General features: G+C 41.1%; 2 protein-coding genes across 3 annotated transcripts in view; one reads left to right on the forward strand and one right to left on the reverse strand.

Annotated features, from left to right (window-relative positions):
• The window catches only part of cdh23 (cadherin-related 23), a 184,809-nt gene that overhangs the window by 142,073 nt on the left and 16,398 nt on the right, over positions 1 to 26,338 (forward strand). The window contains exons 23-36 of one of the 2 annotated variants that reach the window (XM_085369492.1): positions 1,454 to 1,673; positions 2,060 to 2,212; positions 2,424 to 2,537; positions 3,049 to 3,197; positions 6,895 to 6,955; positions 7,369 to 7,517; positions 7,657 to 7,792; positions 8,434 to 8,822; positions 9,165 to 9,266; positions 9,421 to 9,423; positions 9,586 to 9,735; positions 10,346 to 10,474; positions 11,345 to 11,473; positions 11,621 to 11,848. In XM_085369492.1, the coding sequence (XP_085225618.1) occupies positions 1,454 to 1,673; positions 2,060 to 2,212; positions 2,424 to 2,537; positions 3,049 to 3,197; positions 6,895 to 6,955; positions 7,369 to 7,517; positions 7,657 to 7,792; positions 8,434 to 8,822; positions 9,165 to 9,266; positions 9,421 to 9,423; positions 9,586 to 9,735; positions 10,346 to 10,474; positions 11,345 to 11,473; positions 11,621 to 11,848 (2,112 nt within the window). Of the gene's footprint in view, positions 1 to 1,453; positions 1,674 to 2,059; positions 2,213 to 2,423; positions 2,538 to 3,048; positions 3,198 to 6,894; positions 6,956 to 7,368; positions 7,518 to 7,656; positions 7,793 to 8,433; positions 8,823 to 9,164; positions 9,267 to 9,420; positions 9,424 to 9,585; positions 9,736 to 10,345; positions 10,475 to 11,344; positions 11,474 to 11,620; positions 11,849 to 26,338 lie in introns of those variants that run through there. The other variant, XM_085369493.1, reaches the window with a different exon arrangement.
• On the reverse strand, positions 13,214 to 25,129 carry vsir (V-set immunoregulatory receptor). Its single transcript, XM_085369491.1, has 7 exons — positions 24,910 to 25,129; positions 18,078 to 18,479; positions 17,883 to 17,942; positions 17,674 to 17,784; positions 17,408 to 17,435; positions 16,844 to 17,019; positions 13,214 to 15,118 (listed from the first exon to the last, which is right to left on the reverse strand). The coding sequence occupies exons 1-7, from the start codon at positions 25,010 to 25,012 to the stop codon at positions 15,087 to 15,089; spliced, it is 912 nt and encodes a 303-aa protein (XP_085225617.1). The 5' UTR covers positions 25,013 to 25,129; the 3' UTR covers positions 13,214 to 15,086.

Here is a 26,338-nt window from a genome sequence, read left to right on the forward strand (position 1 = left end):
TTGTTGTAACACAAAGGGAATATAAACGGAGCTCCCACCAGAGGCATTTGTTTTGTACCTTTCGATTTGTAAGGAAAAAAGGGGCAAAACATTTATTTTCCTTACAAATCGAAGGATAAAGAACGAGGCGAAGGAAAAAAGGGGCAAAACATTTATTTTGCCCCTTTTTTCCTTCGCCTCGTTTTTTGCTACCGGAAGGCATCCAAGAGACTTAACAAGAGCACGAGTCAGAAACTTTACGTTTTGCAGAAGCGCCAAAGAAGGACCGAAGGTTGCCGCTATAGGGACCATCCAGCTTCTTATCAGTGCTCAGTTCAAAAGTCTGCATCTCTGATGGTATGGGGCTGTGTTAGTGCCTATTGGCTTGGCAGCTTGCACATCTGGAAAGGCCCCATCAATGACGACAGGTATATTCAGGTTTTAGAGCGACACATGCTCACATCCAGGAAGGCCTTCCATATTTCAGCAAGACAATACTAAACCGCAGTTAATGTCATACAACAGTACGGCTTCAGAGCAGAAGAGTGCGGACAAGATGAAAAATCATGAAACATCATGAATCATAATGAATCATTTTGAATCATCACAAACCAAAAATAGGACAAAGAATACTCAGAAGTCTTGAGCAACAACAATCTTGCTGCTGTCATCAAATTCAAAATGAGCTTACACTTTTGATTTTTGATTTTTTTGATTGAATCTTTATTTTGAACATGTTGAAAAAGTACAGCAGCATAGAATTAAAAGAGACAAATGAACAAAGCAAAACAAAAGTAAAACGATCAACCACAACTACAAATAACTTTCATGTTCAAAAAGGAGCAGGAAGAAGCATAAGCTTATTTAATCCCACCCCTTTTCCACTATCTAGTAATCAATAGACTACAGAAATACCTCCTTGCAATTACATTATATGTCATGTGTAATTTTTTTTATTATTCTTTTTTATATATATATATATATATATATATATATATATATATATATATATATATATATATATATATATATATATATATATATATATATAAACATATATGTTTCTATCTATCCATATACACGTTTCTCAAAATGGTCAATTTTAACAATTTAAATATTTGTTGTGTTTCCTGCATTTTATTGTGATTAAATTTGGAATTATTAAATGTCAAAGTAATTTCATTCTTTTTTTATTTATATTTTCTGTCCCAACTTTTAAATGAGGATTATATTATCACCATATTTAGTGAAGATAGGCGATGACAGACAGAAACACAAAGTCCTAAAGGAATTTCTCACTTTTTTTAAAAGACTTGACTGCCAAATAACACTGCAACACTTAATAATACGTTTTAATCAGTTAAAATAAACACAATTTAACCACATTTTATTCACCATCTGCTATCTGTTACCCTGTGAGTAATCTTCTATGGGTTTTCTTTTCTCTGTATCGCTTCCTCTCTTTCTTCTGTAGATCCAGGTTGAGGACCCTGACGAAGATAAGAATGGTTTGATTACACTAGCATTACAGATGGGAATGCCTCGCCTCGATTTCTACCTGAACATCTCCACTGGCGTCCTCACCTCATCAGCAGTCCTGGATCGTGAGCGGATCCAACAGTACCAATTGAGGATAATTGCATATGATGCAGGACAGTTCCCTCGTACCTCTACGTCAACCCTCACTGTCATAGGTGAGAGATTCAGATTTAATTTACCTTTGCTTTCTCTGAAATTACCCTAATGGGAAAGTTGAAAACCAAAATAATGAAATAATAAAGAGTTGCTTCATTACGGCAAATAGCCCACCTCTGATTTCTCAAACATCTGCTGAATAAAATGCTGCCACCTGCTGGTGGGATTTGTAAAACCCCAAATGGGGACTGGGCTGATTGCTCTGGATGTGACTGAAGAAGATTGGAAAATCTGCTGCCATTAGCCAGAGAACAGGACACCTGAGCAAGAAAGGCAAAAAGGAAAAAAAAATGTACTACTCACTGCACCACCCTGCTGCCTTTATTTGTCCTCATGTGCATCTATCCGTGTGTCCTCGTGTCTTTCTGTGTGTGGCGTGCGTCAGTTCTGGATGTAAACGATGAGACGCCCACCTTCAACCCTCGCGTGTACAATGTTTCCCTGAAGGAGAGTGTCCCTAGAGACCACACTGTAGCCCGCCTCAGCTGCTTTGACAACGACGAGGGTCTCAACGCTGAACTTAGCTACTTCATCACAGGTCAGAGGTCACGGTGGGAGGTGTTTTTCTGTGTTCTTGAGTTAAAGTTTTTAAAGCCACGGGAGATTTTGTGTGCCACCCGTACCTTCCTTCAATCCATCCATGCATGTGAGAGTTTGTGTATGTACTGAGCTCCTTTGCATGTGCCTTTTACTACGTACAGATATTAATGCGCTTAATTTCTAAAACTGTGACTTCTTTTCATTTTTAGATGGTAATCAGGATGGTAAATTCAGCGTGGGTTTCAGAGACGGCATTGTTCGGACAGTGGTCGGTCTAGACAGAGAGACGCAAGCAGCGTACACTCTGATCATAGAAGCTATAGGTGTGTCATAAAACTTGATCTTTTGTCTTTGTCATTTTTACATACTGTGTGTTTATATATATATTTAAATAATGTGGTTTATCTTCAAAGCTGCTCTTGTTTCTTTGTGCATGCATGATAATGGTGTAAGGAAAAAAAACTGCCTGCACATCTGCAGTGATTTCAGACCATTGCTCAACTGCCTTTGTTCCTGTGTGAAAAAAAAGAACAAAAACTCGGAGGTTTTCCTGTTTTGGAAAGCATTGAGTGGGGGTAGCTTATCTGCTGAAGAGGCCAGAGACGCCAGCGCTGGGAGAAGAAGCAGAGATAATGTAAAACTGTGCACATTGTCCTCATTCAGCTGAAAATGACCCAGTTTTTAATGAGTCAAGTATATTATATAAAAAATCTCTTTTAGGAGGATTAATAGATTATTTAGTCTGTGTCAGTGAGTGTGTCTGTTTCTGTTATCAATGTCTAAAATTGATGTTAACCTTGAAACTGATGCAAACGTGTTTGTTTTTGCACATAGACAACGGTCCGGCTGGCAGCCGAAGGACAGGCACGGCTACCGTGTTCGTCGAGGTGCAGGACGTTAATGACAACAGACCCATCTTCCTCCAAAACAGTTACGAGACCAGCATACTGGAAAGTGTTCCCCGAGGAACAAGCATCCTTCAGGTGAAAAATACACACGACCACACACAAACACACGCTCATATATACTGCAAAACACATCCTGACAGAAATGGCACTGTTAGCGAATTTAAAACTCAAATTTATTTCCTTAAAACACACTGAGTGAGTTACAGTGATCTCTTTTTGGCTTGAGTTACATTTGTCTTCTTGTCCATACAGGGAGTCCCCCCATAATCTGAGACTAGCGTGACTGTGTTTGTCTTAAGGTGTGTGAATTTCCAGATGGATGGGTTTCGGTGCATCAGAGCAACAAGAGGTGTGATGTTGGGTAGCGATGCTTGAATTTGAGTGAAAATATAGAAACAGACTAAAGTGATATTCTGTCATCTGAGGCTTAATTTTCGCCTCCAAGTCGTTTTGCTGGTGTCTTGTGTTAAAATTTTCTGTATTGATTTCTTTTGCTCACTGTAAAGTCACTTGTGACTATAGCACAGAGCTGTGATGAAAAAGATCACCTGTGATCCAAACTTCAACCTGGGATCAGTAACAAAAATATGCTTTTTGATTATCTACATTTTAAATACTTTTCCTGCGTTTCCTCCACCTAGCATTCAAAGAAGGTTAGAGAAATACTATAAATGCACTCTTCACTCTCTCCTGGTATTAGTGATGTTTGCTGCACAGTCAATCGTCCTTCAGGTGCTCTTCAAGTCAGATTTCGGTAACATAGTCGAATAGACAAGGCACAGTGAGGTGGGGTTCTCCGCTGGCCTCTGGCTGTGTTGTCTGTTGAGTTGGAGGCAGGGGAGCGCGTGTGCTCTCGCGCTCCTGCGGCCTGCGATGAGGCGGCCGTCTGAAGGAGAGATTGTACGAACGCCGATACGAGCCCAGCCTCTTCCACACCTTCAGCTGGGGCTCGCTGGACGTCCTCCTTCTACGAGTCGAACTCTCCCCTGGCCCGCAGCTCGCTTCGGAGTCCCCGTCCTGTTCAGAGGGCCGGCACACTGCCAGGAAGGCTGCAAATCCTGCCAGCAGCAGCGACAGCCCCAGCACCACCATGATGGTGAATTCTGGGTCGTGGATGTCTGAAGAATAAGATGGGGGCTGTCGAATGGTGACAGAGGTGGCAGTGGTGGTGAGGGTGGACAGAGTGATGTTTTCTGTGTTAGAAGTAAAGGTGACGTTGGAGCCCGGATCAGTGGTGTTCATATTGTCTCGGTTCTGGAAGGAGAAAGCTATATTAGTCAGGATGTTTCAGAGATTGTGTGAGTGTTGGTTTTAGTCTATTTGGCTAATTTCAGTGTATGCATGTGTGTGTGTGTGTATGGGTGTCTGTGTGTGTGGTCAGCCTCCATCAAAGTGCCATAACAGCTCTCTTGACGTGCTTGCATCTCCAGCCAAGCCTAACTTTGCTGACTAGGTTTATTTTAGGCCTATTCTCATGTTTTTGCTTAATTAGGCTCATACACTCAAGAGCTCATTATACACAATGACACACATGCACAAATATGCATAGAAACGCCTGCACGCACAGCCAGATGCAGGGACTGTTTGGCATTTGCGGCAATTATGTAGCTATTAAATCAAGGACTACAAAACAGTCAATGCTTGACAGGCTTTCCTCAATGTAAAACAAATTGGGTTTATTAAATTGCCCTCTTGTAAAATGCAAGGAACCCACCTCTTCTACCCCAGTCTCCAATTACCCACCCCCATCCCTCCCTCCCATCTTCAGCATAGTAACATTTGTAAATGTCATCGTCCTTAATTCAGTGGAGACAAAGCATGGCTTATCGGTTTAAGGGAAACACATTGGGACGTGAAATTATTTTTAAGACCAAATGCCAGGAAAGCTGTGAAAAGGCCAGTGGAGCAGGATGGCTCGTTAGAGAGTCAGTTCATTAGTCAGCGCCTCCAAGCACATACGCCGCACTTGCATGCATGCACACACACAAACACACAGCTATTCAAACACAAACTTTCTTTCTCACCCACACATATTGTAGCTTGCACATATTCGTGATTAGACGCGCTGTTCTTAAGCTCGGCAGCCTGGCTCTAAGGTGCTCTCCCTCTGTTTCTCCCCACATTGTTGCTCCTCCAGATCTGACTACTCAGCTAGTTTTGAAACCAACAAAACTTTTTTCTAGCACGCTTTGTTTGTCAGATTCACATTTGCAAATTTAACTGACTGTGCACGCAATTTCACTAATAATTAATTTCTAGTAGAAACAAAATGAATTCTAGCAATATAACATCTCCAGTGATTTCAATAATTTACTGTTGTGGTATATTCTTAGCAATTAATATTGACGCTGAAATCCCTTGAAAATATATACTCACGCTGACACTTTGGAGACTTTAAAGCAGAACTTTGCTTCGTTCCAGTAGTTGAGGTCAGATCTGTTTTGTAGATCCACACTTTGTAACTGCACGCTCTTGTTTTTCCCCCCTCAAACTACGGCTTTTCCCAGAAACAGAGGGGGAAACGCTGGGGAGGAAGAGGGGAACGGGGTTGAAAAGGGGGTAAAGTCTCAGGAACAGCATCACAGAAGTAATACGTCTCAGCTGCTTTAATGACACAGAGCCAAAGACAATAAAATATTTTGTCAGTCACACAGAGTCTTAGATTTAAAAAAAAGCTGTGCGTCTACACCACACGGTTGCACTTCCAACATCTGGCTCCGCAATGTAGTCTTGCACTTTCATGCACCCCCTTTTATGGACCAAGTGGTGCATTCCACTGTGTAGTGCCCTATTCATCACTCACCAATCTGACCCCCAGCCACTTTTTTTCCTCCCGTCTCCCCCTCCCCTCACCTCCTCTTTCTCCTCTCCTCTCTACATCTCTTTATAAAACTAATGAGACTGAAGTTGGGCCCCTCTTCACGGAGGGAGTGAGAGCGCGCAAAGGAGGACACACAGGGCAAGACAGAGACCGCGAGAGTGTGGGTCTCACTATATGCGTGCACCTGACTGCACATGTAAATGTGCTTGAATGAGCGTTTCTTCTGTGTGCAGTTAAGTCTGCACTTTGTAGGTACCTCCACAGATTTTGACACATTCACAGAGAAGCGAGGTGTGACATAAAGTCGGCCTCATCCAGTGCCGGCGACAATGCTGGATTCAGAAAGTCAGTCGTATGACATGGCCCATTCACCAGCATCCCAATAGGTTTCACTGTTTATCTGTGTACGCTGTGGAGTCGTGCTGTCTGTGCTGAGATTGGCTTTTTTTGGGTGTTTCTGGCCATCTGCCTGTAACACAGAGAGAGAGAGTTTATTGCTGCCAAGCTGCGAAGAGGTTGTTGTGGCAACAAGACACTGGGCACCCGGCAATGTGTGGTGCATGGGATAGTATACAGATTTCTCCCTCTGCCTTGACAATTATTAAAAATGCATATGAAATGTTCTGTCTGTCATCGGAGAAAGAGACTAGAAAAACTGAGATGCTCAAACCTTGTGGTAACCAAATCCAACTGTTTAAGTCTGTCATGATTTTAGTTTTGAGCAATGATAGCTCTCACATAAAGTTGCAATAATTGCCATTAGACTATCACTTTTTTTAAAGCGTGCCTTTTCCAATTTTAAAGCAAAAACAACTGCAGAGCTGTTTCCTTTCCCGGAGCTGGTTTGCTTTTCCATGTTATTTAGCATTTGATTAAGTTCCGTGATCCTGTGCAGATGTTTTAAGACAATGCAGATGTCTTTATTTGTTTTTTCATTTTTGGTCTGTAAAGGTTCAAGCTACAGATGCAGACCAGGGAGAGAATGGGAGAGTCCTGTACAGGATCCTCACTGGTAAGTGTCGAAAACCTTTGCACGTGGTCATCCTGTTCGCTGATTGAATGTCTACAAGTTTAAACACAGTCTCAAAATATGTGATGGCAGCTTTGTGAAGATACGTTCTTTAGAAAATTGTCAACATAGTAAAATTCTCAAGATTCACTGATTTGATCATTCCTCTTGGTTCCTGTGCTTTAGCTTTACTCAGTGTGTATGAGTCAGGTCTTGCCAAAGAGTCAGAGTACTTGTGATGACGGGCTCTTTAAACAAGTTGAATTTGCCATGTCAGCAAATGAAATGACCCACTCAGTGGACTTCAGTAAACCTAGGTTAAATGTGCAATTTTGTTCAGGTCTCTTGGCTTCATCTCATCTTCCCTTCCTTTCACTGTCTCTCTGTCTGTGCGCTCGTGTTTGTGATGCATGCAGGGAACAGCAACAATCTGTTCAGTATAGAGAGAGACACCGGACTGGTGACAAGAGGCCTCAGGGCTCTGGACAGAGAAACCAGCAGCTCCCATATGTTGGAAGTGGAGGCGTACAACAGTGATGAGGGCAGCATGAGGAGCTCTGTGAGGGTGAGAAGCAGAGAAACCACATCCGATGAAAAATATATTATATGTGCATTATAATCAATTTGTTTGGAGGTGAAATTATTGTCTTTTATGTGGCTGTTTGATATATTTATTTAGGAAATGTGAACCGTCTCCTCCTCAGGTGATCATATACGTAGACGATGTCAATGATGAGGTGCCGGTGTTTACCCAGCAACAGTACAACCGTCTGGGCCTGAGAGAGACCGCTGGCATCGGCACCTCTGTGATTGTGGTGCGTGCCACTGACCGTGATACTGGTAAGTTCGGTTTCAAATATGGCAAGAAAAGGGAATGTTTGATTCCAGATCTTTTTAATAACCATTCAGCATCAGGTTTTCTTCATCTAACACCAAATGGAAATACATATTTAGCTGTGCTATTTAGCATAGCTTGTGCCTTTGATCATCAGCTTGCAGATCAATAAACCTAACACTAGTGGGTGCCTCCACAAAGAGAACAAACCAACCTCTTCTTTATTTTTTTTCCCCTCTGGTTTTGTAACTATGGTGCGCACGAAACATCGCAATTGGCATTTAAATCACTACTTCTGCTCCATGGCACAAACTTCCTCTTATTCACTTCCCGTTGGGTAAAGTGTTGCTTAGGCAGCTTCTGACGCATCTTGTGCCGTGACATACATTTTCCAAAACATTAGATCAGGATCAGGCCTGAAACCGAAATAAACATCATATAGCCAAAAGACCAGCGTTGACAACTGTGATTAATAAAAAATAGACTTGAGGAAAAAGGTTACGTTTTGTAACTATAGCTTCATCGAAACAATGTTACAAACTTTTAAAGTTGTTATTCTTAGTAACAGTAGGTGGGGGGAAAAACACCTTTTTATTATAAGTTGTTTTTCTTTGAAATGACACCTTTTTCCTCTCTTGCTGTTCAGGTGATGGTGGAGCCGTCGCCTACGCCCTCGTATCCGGCTCAGACCGCAAGTTTGAGGTGGACGTAAGCACCGGCCTGGTTACCACTGTGGACTACCTGGACTACGAGACCAAGACCTCCTACCTCATGAACGTCTCAGCCACCGACCAAGCTCCGCCGTTCCACCGCGGCTTCTGCACCGTTTACGTCACGTTACTTAATGAGCTGGATGAGGCCGTGGCCTTCTTCTCCGCTGGTTACGAGGCTTCGCTTCGTGAGAACATCGCCACAGGCACAGAGGTGGTCCAGGTGCAGGCGCAGTCTGCCGACAACTTGAACCAGCTGAAGTACCGTTTCGACCCCGACACGTCGCCCGCAGCTCTAGCCCTCTTCAAGATAGACAGCGTCACGGTGAGGTGGAAGAAAGGTCACTGATGATTTGATCACAGTGTGCATGCCTTGTTTTCATGTGTGCTTCATCCATTAACCGCAATGCGACTCAGTAACACCTCGTCCCCGGTGATTTAGGCTAACACTCGTGTTGCTGTATGACTGTAAGCTGATCAAAGTGCTTTAGGTGCTTTGAAGTCATTTGATTCCTTTGATAGATGAGAAATGGGGATTCCTTTGTTGATTTGTGTGATACTTGTTAATTTTCTTCTGTTTTCGTCGCTGTCACACTGGGACTTACATCTTGTATGGACTCTATGATGGTTACCGTATCTGCTGATGCGTGTCTGTGTGTTGTTTCAGGGCCGCATCACAGTGACAGGCCTGCTGGACAGAGAAAAGGGTGATATGTACACGCTGACTGTTGTCGCTGATGATGGAGGACCCAAAAAGGACTCCACTGTGGTACGCCCCTTTGTTGTGAATGGTGTTGTTTCGGGCCTACCCCTCCTATTATTGTGCCTTGTGGATTTATTACTTCATGTGTTTGTGTCTATTCTGGCGCAGAAAGCTAATGGCCTTCCTCTTTTATTAATTGCATCCCTCTCTGGAACTGCAGAAGGTAAGACGTTCTTTTTATGGGGAATGTTAAGTACAACAGTAAATGCGTTTGCTGTGTAACGTGATCATTATGTTTTGTTTGCCCGGGTTTATTTAATGTTCAAGGTAAGTATTACTTTGCAAATGTGGAATTTAACCTCCATTCGATCGTACCTCTGTACAGGTGTCCATCACCATTCTGGATGAGAATGACAACAGTCCAGAGTTTGACATCACATCTGATATTTCACGCGCCATCCCGGAAAACACACCCAAGGGTACAAAGGTGGCAGTAGTTCTGGGAAGGGACAGAGATGCTGGTTTAAATGGACTGGTGAGGGTTTTTTTTAAAACAGCAGAAAATAATGAAAGATCTTCTGTGTGTGGCGCTTAATATCATATCTTTTACTTTACGTTTTACTGCACTTAACAGCTGACAAAGAGCAAAAAAGACGTTGCTTCCCAAATATGGTGCTTTATTTTTTCACTTCTTAGTTCCTAACACATCCTGAATCAAGCAAGCGTGCTTTCCCGGCATCTCAAAAGTGAATGTGACATTTATAACTTGTGTTTCCCTTATTTTAGGTTGTGTATCTCTTAATCTGGCACTAGTACTACAAATATTTACTTCCTCAGATTGCAATACAAGAAGTCAAATTAAACTTATTTCATTTTCACATCGGCTCTCTTAGATTTTGGCATCTCGATGGCCAACTTAAGCTGCCAGTATCACATTTTCCTTTTTTGCTACTTCCTACTGCGCAGGTTGTGGACTCTCACTTCTTATTTCTTAATTTACTTTCTTAATGTGAAAGAAAAGCTATTAAAAATACCCACACTCTCATTTTTGGTTGCAGTAAGTAGAAGTAATCATCTGACATTCAGTCAGTGACTGTCTGCCCCCATTTTTCTTTCACTCATTCTGACTTGTTGCTCTTTGCCAGGTCAATTTCACTCTGGTGGCAGGCAACATGGAAGATGTGTTCATGATCAAGACTGTGAACAACACTTACGGAGAGGTTTATGTCAATGCTCCTCTGGACAGGGAGTCTGTAGACCGCTATCTACTGAAGGTCAGATTACTATAGTTACTATAGGACAGTTTTACCAGACACCTGTGTCTCTTTCACATTCATGCTCTAAACTTACACCTCATCCCTGATTCAGCACAACAATGAACTAATTACTTGTCATACTTTTAACCAGGAACTCCAAACACATTTTACATGTTGGGCCACACACATAACCCCCATTTCTGTCACTGTTTAGGAAGTTTAATTAGATATTAAAATCATTGAAATGTCTCTGTATATGAAAAAGAAGTGCAATTCAACATTGAGTCTTGGTCAGTATGACGCATTGAGGTTAAATTCTAAGAAGCGTGTAAAATTACAGAGGAAGTTCTGGTAGCTTAGACTCAGACTGTCCAGTAATTATAAAACATGAAGTTCTTATTAATTCGAAGAAAAATCTCTGTGGTAGATTATGAAAAAACATCTTTAATTTTTTAACCATTAAAGAGTTAATTAATTACACTTGTTAGGATGAATGGCAATGGGGGAGGTCTTTCTTTAGTACAAAAAGTTCAGAAAATACAGTTTCAAGTCCGAGATCTTACTTCACATTTTCCAAAGCCATTCAATGGCCAGATTGGAGTGTTTGCTGGGCCGATTCTGGCCCCCAGGCCTTATGTTTGATGCTTTTAATTGAAAACCAAATAGACATTTTTTGAGACTGTTGTTCTGTAGAGACAAAAGGCACAAGTGTTTTTCATTTACTCGTCATGTTTTAATATTATTGATGTTAATGAAAACAGATTTTAATAAAGTATTCAAAGTGCATGCGTTTCGTTTATTTATCCTCTGTGGGGTTTAATGCCAGGTATCAAAATGCATGCTGAGGCTTGTGTTCTAATGCACATCAGTTCACATGTATTGTTTTAGGTCCGTGCCACTGACAATGGCTCACCTCCCAGACACACGGACCACTCTCTCACCATCAACATACTGGACGTTAATGATAATGCGCCAGTTGTTGAGAGCCAGAGGGGCTACAACGTCAGCGTGAATGAGGTAGGGATGCACTCGACACACGATCTAAGCTAAGCAAGCCAGTGATGTCAGTGTATACAGAAATAGTATTCAGCTGGTAAGTTTTATTATAGTCTACCACAGATGATCCATAATTTAACAAGGCTTCTTTTTTGATGTATTTTGCAGAACGTTGGAGGAGGTACATCAGTCGTCCATGTGATGGCGACAGACCGGGACATCGGTCCCAATGCCATGCTGTTTTACTATCTCACTGCTGGAAACCAGGACCTGACCTTCCGCATGGACCGAGTGACCGGAGAGATGGTGACGCGCCCATCCCCTCCCGATCGAGAGCGCCAGGCCGAGTACCGACTAACGGTCACCGTGGAAGATGACGGCACGCCACCTCTGTCGGTAGGGCACAGCAGTAAGCATGGCATTACAACATGCTGCAAACATATCTTATTAATATCAATTCCAACAATTTTTTCCTTTAGCTACTCTCAGATCACTGAGAGTATTGAATCTGAATTCATCAGGATAATAAATAACTAACCATTTTTTGTGTTTGTAAGTGTGCATGCATGAGGTAGACATGAATAGTTCTGCCTCTATGGGCCACATTTACTAACACGTAGCGCCGCCGCAATCTGGGTTGTGACGTAAATAGTACTGCCAGACGCCACAGCTCAGTGGATGAAAAGAATGTGTTATTTTTGGCACTTGATATTAAAGTAAACTCACTGCAGCTGTGTTGGGAAAACAAAACAGACACCTACGAGCGCTATTTGGGGATTTGTAATTTACCCCATTTTTTAAAATTGGACTCATGTGTTGGCCCGGCGACCTGTTCAGGGTGTACCCTCCCTCTTGCCCCTATGATACCTAGCATAGGCTCCAGCAGTATGCAGACAGATGGGTTATTTTCAGTGTACTAATAATGGATATAAGCTCTCAAATAACACATGTAAGTGTTATATTTAAGAAATAGATGTTAAAATAATAACTGGGAAATATACTTAAATGAAATTTCAAGGTGAGTTTCAGGACAAATGATGATGATGAGTAAAGTTGAATAATACTGGTTAAGAGGATTCAGCTTCTTATACATAACAGTTTTGATCTTACTCACACTCTTGTCCGAGACACGGGTTCTGTTAAGGTCTGCTTAATGCTTTCTTATCTGCTTGACCTAATTAAGGCACAAATATGGCAAATATAAAATGCAGGAAGACAAATATAGTGGTTTCTTGATATTCTCTTTAAGTTAAATGGCTTTCATTTTGTCAAAACGAAAGCCACAATTCACATTTCTTCTTTTCCCCTTTGTGTGCTTATACAGAAGGAATAATGTACAGTACTGTATGAGTCACAAAGGCATCCACTGTCATGTAACTTGTACTTGAGTTTTGTGCTATAAATTTACTTTACACCTATAATAATGCACATTTTTTTAATGCATTGTATAAATAGTCAATGTAAAGCTGGAGAAAAAGCTGGGAAGAGAACAATGGCCATCACCGGGGATTTTCACTTATCAGTCATCTAGCTCTGTCTTTTCTCATGAAACAAGATGCTAAGCTTGTTTTATCATTTTCTCTCCTCAATGCCGGTCTCCCTCTGGTGTGCACCATCTTAGAAGCACACAAGTGGAACAACCTTGTTCTATCTGTGATGGCTCCCCAGACAGAAGTGCAGTATGTCCTTGTAATGTAATAGTTTTGGAGACCTGCCATTTGAAAGGAACAACTGAGAGACACAAGGCTTTAAAGTGCCACTTTATTATAAAAGCCACTAATAGCAGGATTCAGCGGTAATATACAGAACAAACATGCTAATTACAAGCCTTTTTGTATTTTGTTAACGTTTGCGCTCATGTCAACATGTGGTCACAGTCCAGATTTTTTTTAAAAACACACATACACAGACACACATAAGCAGGCATAATGGAAAACACAAGCATTTAAACACAAAAAACAATCATTAACTCTTAGAGAATAAAAACATCTTTACATAATAACCCGAACTGTACACTTGCTACACATCGTTCTAGAGAGGATTTCCTCCAAGCACCTCCTGTACACCTCAGTGTGAAAAAAACCCACCGGTGGTTTTTACAGTCACACTAAATAATATCAAAAATGCTGTCATATATACGTTCGCCCTTCTTCTCTTAAGCCAAGTTGTGTTCACTGATCTTAGGTTAACATTTTAAAGCTTTTTTCCCGCACTTTCACTTGAAATATTTGATATTTATCAAACAGCCCCATTGCACACGTACTAATAAAATACAAATGAATACTACAATATATTTTACCACAGTCAAATAAAAAAAATAAAAAACAAAAATATTCATAAAAGATTTACTTCCACTGCAGTGATTAAACTGTTTTAAGGTTTTTGTTGTTGTTCTTTATTTAATAAAAATCAGCTACATTCAAGAGTAAAAAACAATAAACATTTTGTTTAGAATTATTGAACTGTACACGAGCACAAGCAAGAACGTCTTTTCTGAATGCTTTTTCTAAATTCTTCCTGCAATTTTCAGCACTTTATGAGAATATTTAAGGCCACTGTGAAGGGCTGCGTTTCTGGAAGCACAGGAAGGAAAGACAGTATTTAAAGCAACAGAGTTTACGCATAGCTGAGGTAGCAAAGAAGAAATAGAAAACATGGCAAGTTCAAGTTAAAACAGAGGAACAGCATAATGCCTGTAAAAGCAAAAACTGTTCTTTTTTTGTACAAGACCTTTGGCACTTCTCTGATGATTGAGAGTTCGCTGGTGCAGACGGCTTATGTCAAATGACTAAAGGGAGAAAAGGGTGTTAAGTCGTCCTCACACCAGTTGTTCGGTTTTAAAAAAAAAAACATGAAGAAGAAAGAAAACAAAAACAACACTGTTTGCTTCCTGGAGATGTAACCTTCCTGCCTTCTTGTGTAAAGGTTACAACATCAACAAGTTAAAAAGTAGTCTTGTGTGGGGTCTTTTACATAGGATTGTTTCTTAGACAGCTTGTGCATTTAGCAAATATATAAAGACAGATTTACAATAAGTCTTCGGTTGGCCCCCTTACAGTTACAAAGAAACCACAAGAGTGACACAGGAAATTTACAGAAATCATTGTGAGTTCTTTAGGGTTTGACTTGCCCTAAACAACATGCCACCCCTGCACATTTTCTATAGCATGGATCTTTGGTTGGTGTGCTTGCTGACATATAGAAACCGCAATACTGACACAAATTATACAGACAGTCACGCAAAGTGAGTTATTTAGGGCTGGAATCAAAAACATGCCAACACTATTATAAGCAGTGTGTTTCATCCAAACGAGGTACCTGATTCGAATGAATGGTTTGCAAGCCATCGCCAGTGTTTGGATGTAAAATGAAGCACAACAAGTCGTCACGAGCCAAAGTTCACTTTTTGCCTGCAGCTGTTGTTGCAGGTGGAAGTAGTTTATGAATCAAAGAAATGCAGCCTTCTTTTTTCCCTCCTTGGGTCCAGACAATGTACAGACTAAAATCCGGGGTTATTCTGAGATGGCTCGAAGGAGAGCGTCCGTCTGAAGGCAGAGAGAAGAGGAAGATAGTTGCGGGGCTGTTTCCAGATCAGCAGTTTGAGTGATGATTGAGGTTCAGCTCCTCTTGAAACCTACAGGAACTCTGGAAACTCAGGGATGGCAGCTGCAAGCAAAGACAGTGCATGTCAGTGAGAGCACAGAAATCATTGTAGGTATCACTATCCACCTACACAAACATACAATTCTTTTCTTTTCCTTTTTTTGTTATGTGGAAAATTAGATATGGGGGTGTTCGAACATGCAAATGTGCACTTCCTGCCTCAAACATACCTGATCTTTCAAAAGTCAAATGAAAAAATTAAAAGAATTTCCTTTTTTTAACTTTTTTTTTTCCATAACTCCCACATCTCAGAGTACTACAGACACACATGGAGACTGATCAGTTCCACAGAACTACTCGTGTTTCTGAAAACTCATTAAAAAGCAGAACAACAAGGCCTTGGGTCTGGGTTGCGACATGCTAGCGATAACAGGGAAGTGCTGCTTGTTGAATTCCGCAAAGTTTAAGGTCAGCAAGTTGGAAAAAATGAAGAAGAAAGCTAAAGTGTGGCCTCCATCCATGTAACATGAAACCTTATGAGAAGCTGTGTATTTCAACATAACATCTGTGGACCACTGAAGGAAATGAGCTCCGGCATGGAAAATCCTCCTTGACAAATGTCAAAGATATTGTTTTTTATGTCGAACATATGAAGGTTTTATCAATAATTTTGACTTTTCTTTGCAGACGGGAAACATAGAGATCACACCAAGAAATGGAAAAGGCGTCCAGCTCCCCAGTAAAAGAATAATGTTTGATTGAAGAGGCGAAAACTGCAGCATATGGCACAATTTTACCTTATGTTTATGTTTCTCATTTCTGTTTGAGCTTCAGGAAGGCTTGTCCATATATTCACCTATTACAGTGTTGAAACCTTTATGGGTTGCTTAAGGCTGTATACTCAGTAAGTTGTACCTTACCCTCTTCCCATGCACATCTCAAACCGTGCTATAAGGAAATGGGGGCAATCCGCCTCAGTATGCCTGGAATGTCTGCACAGGTGTCCCAGGAATCGGCAGAAAAACACTAAGGATTGAACCCCTTAACCGTGTCTAATGTTTCAATATTATTTCAAGTTGAGTCAGAAGGAACAACTGAAGGAGCCATTAGTGTTCAATGAGAGTGCTGATGGGTGGAGAATGACTTGTGAGAAGAATTAAGAAGAGGACAGTGTAAGGGGGTGGTTTCGTGTGTGTGTGTGTGTGTGTGTGTGTGTGTGTGTGTGTGTGTGTGTGTGTGTGTGTGTGTGTGTGCAGGGGGGAAGAAATCTCCTACACAATATATTTTCAGAGTCATGCAAGACTCAGCCCAGCTGTTTTTGAGTGTGCAGCTACGCACTACAAATTCACGAGCATCTTTCCACCAACACTTCCACCAAACGCAGGATGTTTCAGCAAAAGCACAGAAAGAACTAGTGGTTCTTGATTGCATCAGTCTTTTACCAGACTGAGTGCACATTTTGATATAGGTGTCTTGCAAAACCCTTGTGTGCAATGCAGTTACACGCATATCCCGGTACTTTTTCATTTTTGTTTTTTTAAGTGTTTCTTTTTTTGAGTGTGAAATAAATGTGAACAAAGTGATTTGCATTCATTCACAACAATAAGAATATCGGAACAACAGATATAACACACTAAGCCATGTAAATGACCTCTAAAAGTGAGATGACTTGCACTGCCTTTTTGGGCTTTGATGTTTACCAGTGGAAGGTCCCTTATGTCAGCGACTCAGTCTCAGCATGAATATTGTATGAGTACAAGTTGTGAGGCAGGGTGGGGGGGGTCCTACCTTCTGCTGGGAAGAATACGTCGCCATGTGCCGGAGGAGAAAGGGGTGTTCCCGGTTCGGACAACAGGTGGCGACCTGTCTCGGATGACTGCCTGGTCATGATCTGAGAAACAGTGCGGGTCTTTGTTTCTGGTGATCCCCCTCGAAACACTGGGTTTTCATGGCCCAGAGCCTCACTGAACACACACACACATACATGAAGAAGAAGCATGATTACAAGTGAGCAACTTTCAATATGACCCAGTAAACTGTTTCAAAACTTTCCTAGAGACATGCAAGAGTTTCATGTTTGTCACTTTGGATTTAATAAGGGATTTTCTGTAATGACAATTTAACACTACACTTAAATGATTAGCAGTAGGATTTGCATATACAGGACACATCATGGCAAAAGAAAAAAAATGTATACATGGTTTTAACTAGTTTATTTTAATGAGGCTAGTGGGTTTAATCTAGCTATTGTGTCACAAGTGTTGTGGCCACCGTGTTCACAGTCTATTATTCTAAGGAGCAGCTGTGTTTTGAAGCTGGTCGCTGAGATCAGCTGCCTGTGGGAAACCTTACCTGTCCATCCTCACTAGCTCTTGTCCACCTGGGAGAGAGGAAATAGGAAATGGGCCATTGTAAATGAATTGAAACAAAGCGGAACACTACAAAAAGACTATGAATGCGCTTCCTACTGTGTGAAATACAGTTAATCGAGCTCACTGACAGGAAACGTGTCAGAACAAACACTATGGGAAGTCCAGTGTGAGAGACTTATGTGGCCCAAAGGTGGAAATTAAGTGTGAGTGTGTGTGTAGCTGTTTGTGCACATCAGTAATACATACGTCTTCCTAACGGTGAATTCTCCCTCTGTTTGTACACGAGCACTAGAATAAGAGGCAGGGACAGCAGAGCCACGATGCAGGCTGTTATAGCCAAGGCCACTGGCACAGAGCCTAGGGAAGCAACAGACAGGCTGTGAGTTTAATAACATCACGAAATAACTGCCTCAGACATTTATTGGTTGAAGGCCTGAATAATGTTTCATACTTACTTGCAGTACTTGCAGTTGGTGTGGGATCCCAGACAGTGCAATTCTGAAATCCTTTCCTTGCTGGAAAGAGATAAATAAATCGGTTCTCACTCGTGTCAAAACAGTTTCACTGTTCAGCAACATCAGCTCCTGAGCTTCTTGCAAAATATATTATTGATAACCTTAGTGCACATTCACAGCGTTTGACATACTTACGCGGTATAACTTGTAGAATAACATGGTTGTAGGCTTTCTGCACCAAGCTATGTTTATTGAATTCTAGAATCCCACAGCAGTAGCGGCCCTGGTCCGAAGGTTTCACATTCTCTAGAATCAACCAGTGGTTGTGCCCCATGCGATCCATCTTCACTCCTGGTGGCAATGTGCTGTTACGGTGTGGGTGAGAAAAATTCCTTGGGCCCATTCCTGGATGACAGTGCTGGTCACTGTGGGCTGTGAAGAGCCAAGTGCTCCTCACAACATCGTTGGGGGAAAGCAGGGTACCTTTCTGGACGCACGTCATGTTGACTCTTGCACCTTCAGGACAGGTGTAGTACAGGTGGGGAGGAGAAGCAATCAGCGTGGAATGGGGCTGGGCGTGGTGTGTCTCACCTTTAGCTAGAGAGAAAAGACAAAAGCAATGGAAGAATGTAGTGCATTCAACTTCCTTTGAGATGGTACCTCCTCCTTTCTACGTATCCATAGAAATGTTTAAGTTTAGGGATGCTAATGTTAGGGTGTCGCTACTGAAAGAGGCGGGACAGTGAAACTTGTGGCCAGCTTTTAATAGGATCACACCAACTACAACAGTGATGCAAATGAGTTCTCAGATCATTTGCATCTTCACTGTGTGTACTCATGGGTGAGACTGTGCCATATTGATTTATTTCTGTTTGCTTATTTAATAACACTTCAATGTAGTATAAATATGATTATTTATTAAAATTGGGATAAAGTGTAGGTGTAGAGTAAAGTGTAAGAAAGTGGCTGTGAGTGTGAGTCAATCCAAGGGTACAGATATGTATAGTATAGTTGAATGGATGTATAGATGTATAACTGCACATGTTTTACGTATACATATCAGTGTGGAGTGCGTCACTGACGGATCATTTGCTGGTATAACTTTGGAACGAGAAGACAGGAAGGAGAAGTAGGATCATATAAGTTTATACTTCTTCATTCTAATAAAACAAAAACAAAAATGAGTCTTTTATTTGCTGATGTTTTATATATTGCTTTATTATTATTATTATTATTTTGTTTCAACAACTCCCATAAAGCTCAAAGTACTCAAAGCAACCTTTCTGGTTGTTCCTACTAAAGACTTACTAAACTAAGTCTCCAGCACTATATTTCACCATAATGACAAACACAGAGTCACAAGGTCAAAGCAATAATAGCCATTCTTGTTATTATTCTGTTCGGTTCAGATCACACAAATTCCCTATAGCTGTCTATTACAGATGACCCAGAAAAACCAGAGGAAAAAAGGAAGTACAAATATAAGTCGCATCTGGTTTGGCAGCGGGCCTTTCCAGGGTACAAACTGCCAGGGAAAAATTACATAACGAAAGATTTAAAAAAAGCAAAGGATAAAACCCTACAGTGACATTTTGATAATAACATGTTTTGAGCAATTTGAAATTAATGTAGAAAATAAATGGCAGGTCTGCTGAAATTAGTTGCACACCTAAAAGTTGCGCTGAGTTGAGTTCCTGCCAGGTACAGTGAGTCATTGCACAAGTAACCACAGTAAAAGCAGTAATTTTATCACCTGCCAAACTTAACATGGGCTTTAGTGGCACACTTCTGCATGCTTCCTGGGTTTTTGTGCAAAGTTTGCTTCCTATTTTGTACATTTAAACTGTGGTTAAAAATCATGCATAGTTTGCTGTCTTGAAAAATATACAAATGTCCTGAGGGAGTTAAATCTCTTGTTCCTCTTTGTGAGCTACAGAAATATAGGCAGGAACTTCTTCATCTCTTAAAATGGGGACAGTATAAAAAAAAATCCCACTGAAGTTCTGTTTATTAACTTTAAATATCATCTTGCTGTTTGGTATTAATACACAGCAATTGTTGTGTATCGATTATGTGTATTAATATCTCAAAGGATGGTACGCTCAAAGATCTTCTGCACACACTCATGTACATTCAGGAAACCGGCTGCACAGCTGTGAGCTCGTTCTCAGCTTATTGCATAAACCTTTCTCCCTCTCTCACTCTCTGCCTCAACCACATCCTGTTGTGAATTCTTCAGTGTTGCAGTGGAATGCATGAATAGATAAACATAAATTGTGTGCTTTCAATGATTATTGCATTGCAAAAACACAACAAAATTAGCTCATCCTCAGGCTAGGCAGTGTGATGCCACTCTCAGAACCTCACTTTAAAGCAGACACATGATCTGGAAAATGCACACCCTATATAACGCCTCGCTATGTTTTAAAAGAGCAGCGTAAAAAGGCTGTCATTCTCTAGCTTTGTCAACGGACTCATTATTTTGTAATGATCTGCCTTTGTAACAGATGATTAAAGAATGCTTACTGCTGCAAAAGTTACAGGAAGGCTGCATGCACGGGTGCGTGTGTGGGTGGACTGCAGAGAAAGAAGAGTTTGCCCACGTATGTGTATCTTTTATAATGACACCATGGCAAAATTTTACAGTAAATGTGTGTGTGTATGTGTGTGTGTCCATATCTCTGTTTGGGAAAGTCAGGGTGGAGTCTCAGTCAATGCCAGAATTTGGGGAGTGGACTTCCTTCCTGAGTTATCCCAGCACATAAACACTTCCACTCCCCGTTTCTTGCTCATTATTCCATGAAGCCAAACTTCAGATGTTGCAAACTTCGTGTTTCTTTATGTGATAAAAACCTCGAGCAGGTTGGACCACTACCCACAATGCCAGTAATTATAGCGTTGGAGATGACTGTCCCTGCTGATTTATGCTCACTATTAATGTTGGGGATTAACCTGTAAATCAGAGTCTTGATTAAACTATTTAAATGTGTATAAAATGCCAGTCATTATTTCCTAGCACATCTTTACTGTATTTGTCTACACAACTATTTAAAAAAAAACCCTAAAGATCAGCTTTCCTACAATATGAGGCAATACATTAACCAGTTTACACATTACTTACACAATTACTTGATCATTCAAACAGTGGGGGATTAACTTTGTTGTGCCTGCCGCATTACAGCCATATCCCAAACTTTAAAAACTTTGGTCCTAACTCTTTGTGTTTGCACAGATTCATTTTAACTTGTTCTGCTGACCTGCTTGTTGCGGTGCGTTCTCTATTAATAGTTTTCTTAGAGAGCTACTGCTTCGTTTAAAGTCTTTTCCCCTGCTAGTTATGAAAAAAATAAGCTGACAAGCTTCATCAAAGAAAGAAAAGTAATTTAAAAGCTCCCATGTTTTATTAGTTCCCTAACAAGTTCAGTTATGTTGTTCTATGTAGCTGTATAATTTAGATAGTTAAATCTCCAAAGTAACTACCCATGTTTTTGTGAATCACTGAAAGCACTTCCACATGCGTCTAAGCCTGCAGAAACTTTTGCTTTGAATGTGATTAGAGTGGATTTAACTACTTGCTGGCTCTTACTGGCAGTGCTACTTATTTGTAAGGGGAAGCTGCACCGTGCAAACAAGCCAGAATTAATAAGCACACAAGTGTTTTTGTCTAAATATTAACAGAATCAGCTGCTGTTAAATACAGCAGAACAGTCGATCACCTTTCCTCTTTCATTGGCTGGCACATTTGTTTGCACAGTATGTGTGCATCCTGTGTGTGTGTGTGTGTGTGTGTGTGTGTGTGTGTGTGTGTGTGTGTGTGTGTGTGTGTGTGTGTGTGTGTGTGTGTGTGTGTGTGTAACACAATGTTAGGTCGATGCCATAATTCTGTATTTGGGGCTGAACTCTACTGGAGCCATTGTGTGTTAGGAAAAGCAATAGGAAGACCTGGGATGGTGATTAAAGTGAAACTTTTATCCCCCCACTGTTCATGGCTTCCTAGTGGGACAATAGGAGAGGAAGCCCTTCGCCTCTCCTGTTTCACACCCACCCTACCTTCCTCTTCTCCTAATTTCATTTTGACAGCTCTTTAAGCTTTCTGTAGACCTATTTCACAGAAGTGATGCATATCGAAGGCGAGAGTAAAGACAGCATTTTTTTCGGTAAATATAGCTAAATGTTAACTAATTGCTGGGGGAACAGCTTGGAAGAGCTAATGTGCACACACATTTCTTACCGACAACGCTGTGATCTTTAAATAGGTATTCAAAGGAAATGAACATGATTTTTTTTAGCATGCCAAGTGGGTGGCGTTTGCAGTGTCGGTACTACCTGAGCTGTCTCGATGTGGTTTCCAAACCAACAAGCTATGCCATGTGTCTGGAACAGTCTGATTTTCTCTTGCATGTATACAACAGACGTGTTTTTGGCTCAATTATACATATAAGTTTCCTCCTCTGATCACTGTTCTCAGAATCCTGATAGCCCCCGAGGGCCCAGAAACAGGCCCTCCTTTGTATTAAGGCAGAATGCCACCTGTTTAGGACATGTTGCCACTGACAGCTTTCTTTCGTTCAGACATGGATGATAGTCTGTGCTGATTAAACATATATTAACCCTGCTAAAATTTCCCCACCTTTGACGTCTTGAATAACCCTGTGGTGAGTCTGCACGGTGATATTACCTCATGTTACAGAAGCTGCTGAACCCTTCAGATAAATCTGGTTTTCTCAAACTGCATTAATCCTCTACTTGCAAGTGTTGTTTCCCAACACATATCCTGCCCTTTTCACACCCACTGTAATGGTAATGATGATCAAACCCATTACAGGGTGTTAGTGAAAGCAGCAGGAGACGAGCTCCTCTCTAAAGTAAGAGAGTTTCAGTTAAAGCCCCTGGCATGAAATGGCAAACAGATGCACCTTTTCAGCAACAGGAAGCCTTTTAAATATGTTGCTCTACACTCTACATTGTCACAAAGGGAAGTGGTTATGGGTCACAGCTGCAGGTCAACGTTTAGAGATTTACATTTTCTTATAATAATCTGATGTGCCCCTTGGTACTTTGTAAACTAAATTTGTGGCAGCATTTTCCAAAATAACGTGTGCACTTTGTGTGTTTAATTTGTCTTCCTCTTTCTTTTCTTCTTGACATAATAAATGGCATGTAAATGGTTGTGTAATGACAGCTTTGTGAGAAGTTTTACAACACGATTGCACAATTATTTCCTCACTTTAAAAATGAAGGTGGCCTCTCATTTCAGACGTGGAAATGAGCAGACGTGGGCCTTTCTGTCTTTTCAAAAATGGTAAAAATCCGGGGATTACATCATTTTTAAAAACTGACTTCATTATTATAAACTAACTTCCTCTTTTTACTTTGACCTTGCCTTCCTGTTTTTCACTACATCGTCCAGTGTTAAACCTTTTCTGGCACAGTTTAATGTCTTCATATCTCAGGTCGCATTAGGTTGAAAGCAGAGTCAAGGTTCCACCAACAGTGGTCATCACTGTGTCCTTGAGCTGTTCAGAGAAACGCCCTTGCGAGAGAAAACCCCTTGCTAGCAGCATGAAGGCCGCTGCTTTTGGTGACTCATATTATGATTTTACTACAAATGCACAGACCTTTCAAAATCTGATGACCAGAAAAATTTCAAGCCGAAGACGGGGCCTCCCCCTCCCCATCTTCAGCTTATTGCTGCATAGGTAAAAGATTTGCCCATCTGGCACATGTGACCAAGCACAATCCCTGCCACAACACGAGCAGAAAAGGAGGCAGAGAAAGAATGAGTAATTTTATTTTTACTCACTGGTTGGAAAATTGGCACCGTTTGGTTCCAGTTTTTTTTTATGGGGAAGACACCCACTGCTGGCAGTGGCAAAAACAGCTGTTTTCATCATAAGCTGAAAGGAAGGAAACGTCCCAACAAGGAAGACATAACAAGACTGAAAGGAGGAAACTGTCTTAAACGATACGGATTTCATTGTGCTGCATAAACAATTCAGAAACATATCAAATGGTATATCTGAGTCACTGAATGTTTTGGCTTTATACCTGAATCCCCACAAGCAACTGCTCTAGAAACGCTTTGATTTGTATAGAGTTTAAGTAAAACATTACATTCGCTTTTGGGTGAGCTTATTTAAATCCTAAAGGCGAAAGCTGATAACCTCTCCCGAGTTTTTAAGCGGCGTTTGAAGTGAAGGACCCTACACCCCGGAGGCGACAGCTGCATCTCTTCTCTCCTCCGCCGTCAGTTGCCTAAACTTCAGCCAATCCCAAATTCCCTTTTATAAAATAAATAAATGAAGTGTGGGTATGATCGCAGCTCCCAGCTGAATCCCCAATAAATTCCAAGAAAACAGAAACCTACGGACGTCTTAAAAAGATAAACTATGTGCAGTTCTTGCGCACAAGGAAGTCTTTTCCTCAACTTCTTTCAGAGGATCAACTTCTTGCGTTTTTGCAGCCGCCTCTTTTCGTGTCCGCTGCATTTATTTTACAAGTTGTTTTGAAACCTGGGGGGGAAGGGGGGGGGGGGGGTGTCTTCTGATCTCGTCAAGCTCAAAGTCGCTGACTTTAAGGTGGATTTACACTCCACTGGGCTGCATCCATGGCGGGCGGTTTAAACAGCTCCACGCCAGATGTTCTGTCTCAAAACAGCAACAAACCAACTCAGTAAAAACCTAGAGACACGCGAGATAAAATAACGGGCTTACAGGGTCGCTGCGTTCAAGTGCATGTCGTAAAAAGCTAACAGAGGTTAAAATATCAAAGTCAGAGTGTGCAGAGGGTTTACTGTCATTGGTACAGACACGTAAGACACAGCAAGTTGGCTGTTTTGTCCATCTAGATGCTTTTTAGATATATATATATATATATATCAGTGTGTGACAGGTGACTTTTCTAAAACAGAGAATCCATCTGTGACTCCAGTCAACTAGCCGCTCACTAAACAACACAACTGACAAGTTCATACACGCCCGGATCAGCCAGTTAAGCGAGTCTTAAAAGGATGGACGTGTGTGCTTACCTCCAGCTATGCAAAGCAAAAGCGACCAAAACACGAACTTCTTTCCCCAGACTGATGAGCGACGGAGTGAGACCCATTCCATGGCTGTCCGGATAAACAACATTTGGCTTTCAACTAGATCTACAAGTAGCCTTTGTTCAACTTTCTTCCCATTCAGTCTAAAACTAGGCGACTTGTCTGAACTTTACTCCAGAACAGTTGGGGAGGTTTATCGTCCCTTGTCTCTCCAGCTTCTCTGAGTTGTGAAGCAGCGTGACAGTCCCTTATTCGCTCCTCCTCATTGTTTCCCTTTCTCTCTCTCTCGCTCTCAGTGACCCACCCACTATCCTTTCTCGCAAAAAGAGCCTCACAGATACTAGTTTGTTTTTTAACGGCAATATTGATATAAATGTTTAGGGATTTAAAAATTATGTATATATTTATTTTTGTGTTCCTGTCTGTTAGACTTATATTAAAAGAGTTTGAGCTGTTTTCAGTGGTGCAAAGTTTAAAATGTTGCATCATCACATTTTTGGGGGCAGCCTGCAGGCTTTTACATCTGCATACTGTAATCGCACCAAAGTATTACCTTATCAGCTCGCTCAGTCATTGTTTATATTATTGTTAGCTTTCACACGGTAGTTAGCAAATGACCATCAAGACATATGTTGACTCGACATGTGTTGCACATAGTATTGAGGGTGCTGGAGTCTTTTGGTGGAGAAAACAAACCCTAATTATGTGATTAAACTGTTTCTAAATGAGCTTGTTCTGTTAACGGACATTTTCAGACTGGTGCATATCTGACCACTATATCTGTGAGATGTCACAATATCAGGAAATGTCTGCTGACTTGTAAGATTTTACTTCTAGTTAGGTATGTCTAGAAATATCTAGACGTTTAGTCTGTGATAGTCTGCAGGCCGGAAGACGTGTTTTGGAGTGGTAGAATATATTTCTGATAAATCTCAATAATGTTTATTGCGAATGCTCAGTATCCAGTTTGTAGCAAACTGGGATTTTGTTTGTTTCCAATCAGATTTTTTTCAGGCACAATTAAGACTGAGATGACCCCAGTGGCATCACGAGGACACAAAACATAAACGTGACAGTAAGAGAGCTCTTTTACAAGTAAACTGATCTTCCTGTGAAAAACAATCGCACTTCACCTTTGGGCCTTGAAAGTTTTACTGACGTCTTTTCTTTTTTTTTGATTTTGCCAAAAACTATTTAGAGTAAACAAAGCTGTGGTGATATTCAGGTTATCACTTGGTGGGTTTTGTTTTTGGAGCATTATAAAATTCGAATGACGAATTTAACCCCCTCAGCCTGAAGGGCCAGGTTAGTCGCTCGTTCTTATTGCAGCACTGGTTGGGGAACTGGTGGAGCAGGAACTTGCATGACCTTTATCTCTTGCAGTGATACCTTTACTTCTGCTGATGTGTCAAGA

Source organism: Diplotaxodon limnothrissa, linkage group LG13 (genome assembly GCF_057381915.1).
Source record: "Diplotaxodon limnothrissa isolate DT_005_m linkage group LG13, D_limnothrissa_male_GT1.1, whole genome shotgun sequence".
NCBI classification, from domain to species: Eukaryota; Metazoa; Chordata; class Actinopteri; order Cichliformes; family Cichlidae; genus Diplotaxodon; species Diplotaxodon limnothrissa.

Excerpts from the sequence above, each read along its gene's own strand:
- vsir (XM_085369491.1), bottom strand. The coding sequence starts at position 25,012 with ATGTTGTTTATCCGGACAGCCATGGAATGGGTCTCACTCCGTCGCTCA. Across the intron at positions 17,785-17,882 it reads ACCAACTGCAAGTACTGCAA|GCTCTGTGCCAGTGGCCTTG; the intron begins GTAAGTATGAAA and ends TTGCTTCCCTAG. Across the intron at positions 17,020-17,407 it reads GAGCTAGTGAGGATGGACAG|TGAGGCTCTGGGCCATGAAA; the intron begins GTAAGGTTTCCC and ends GTGTGTGTTCAG.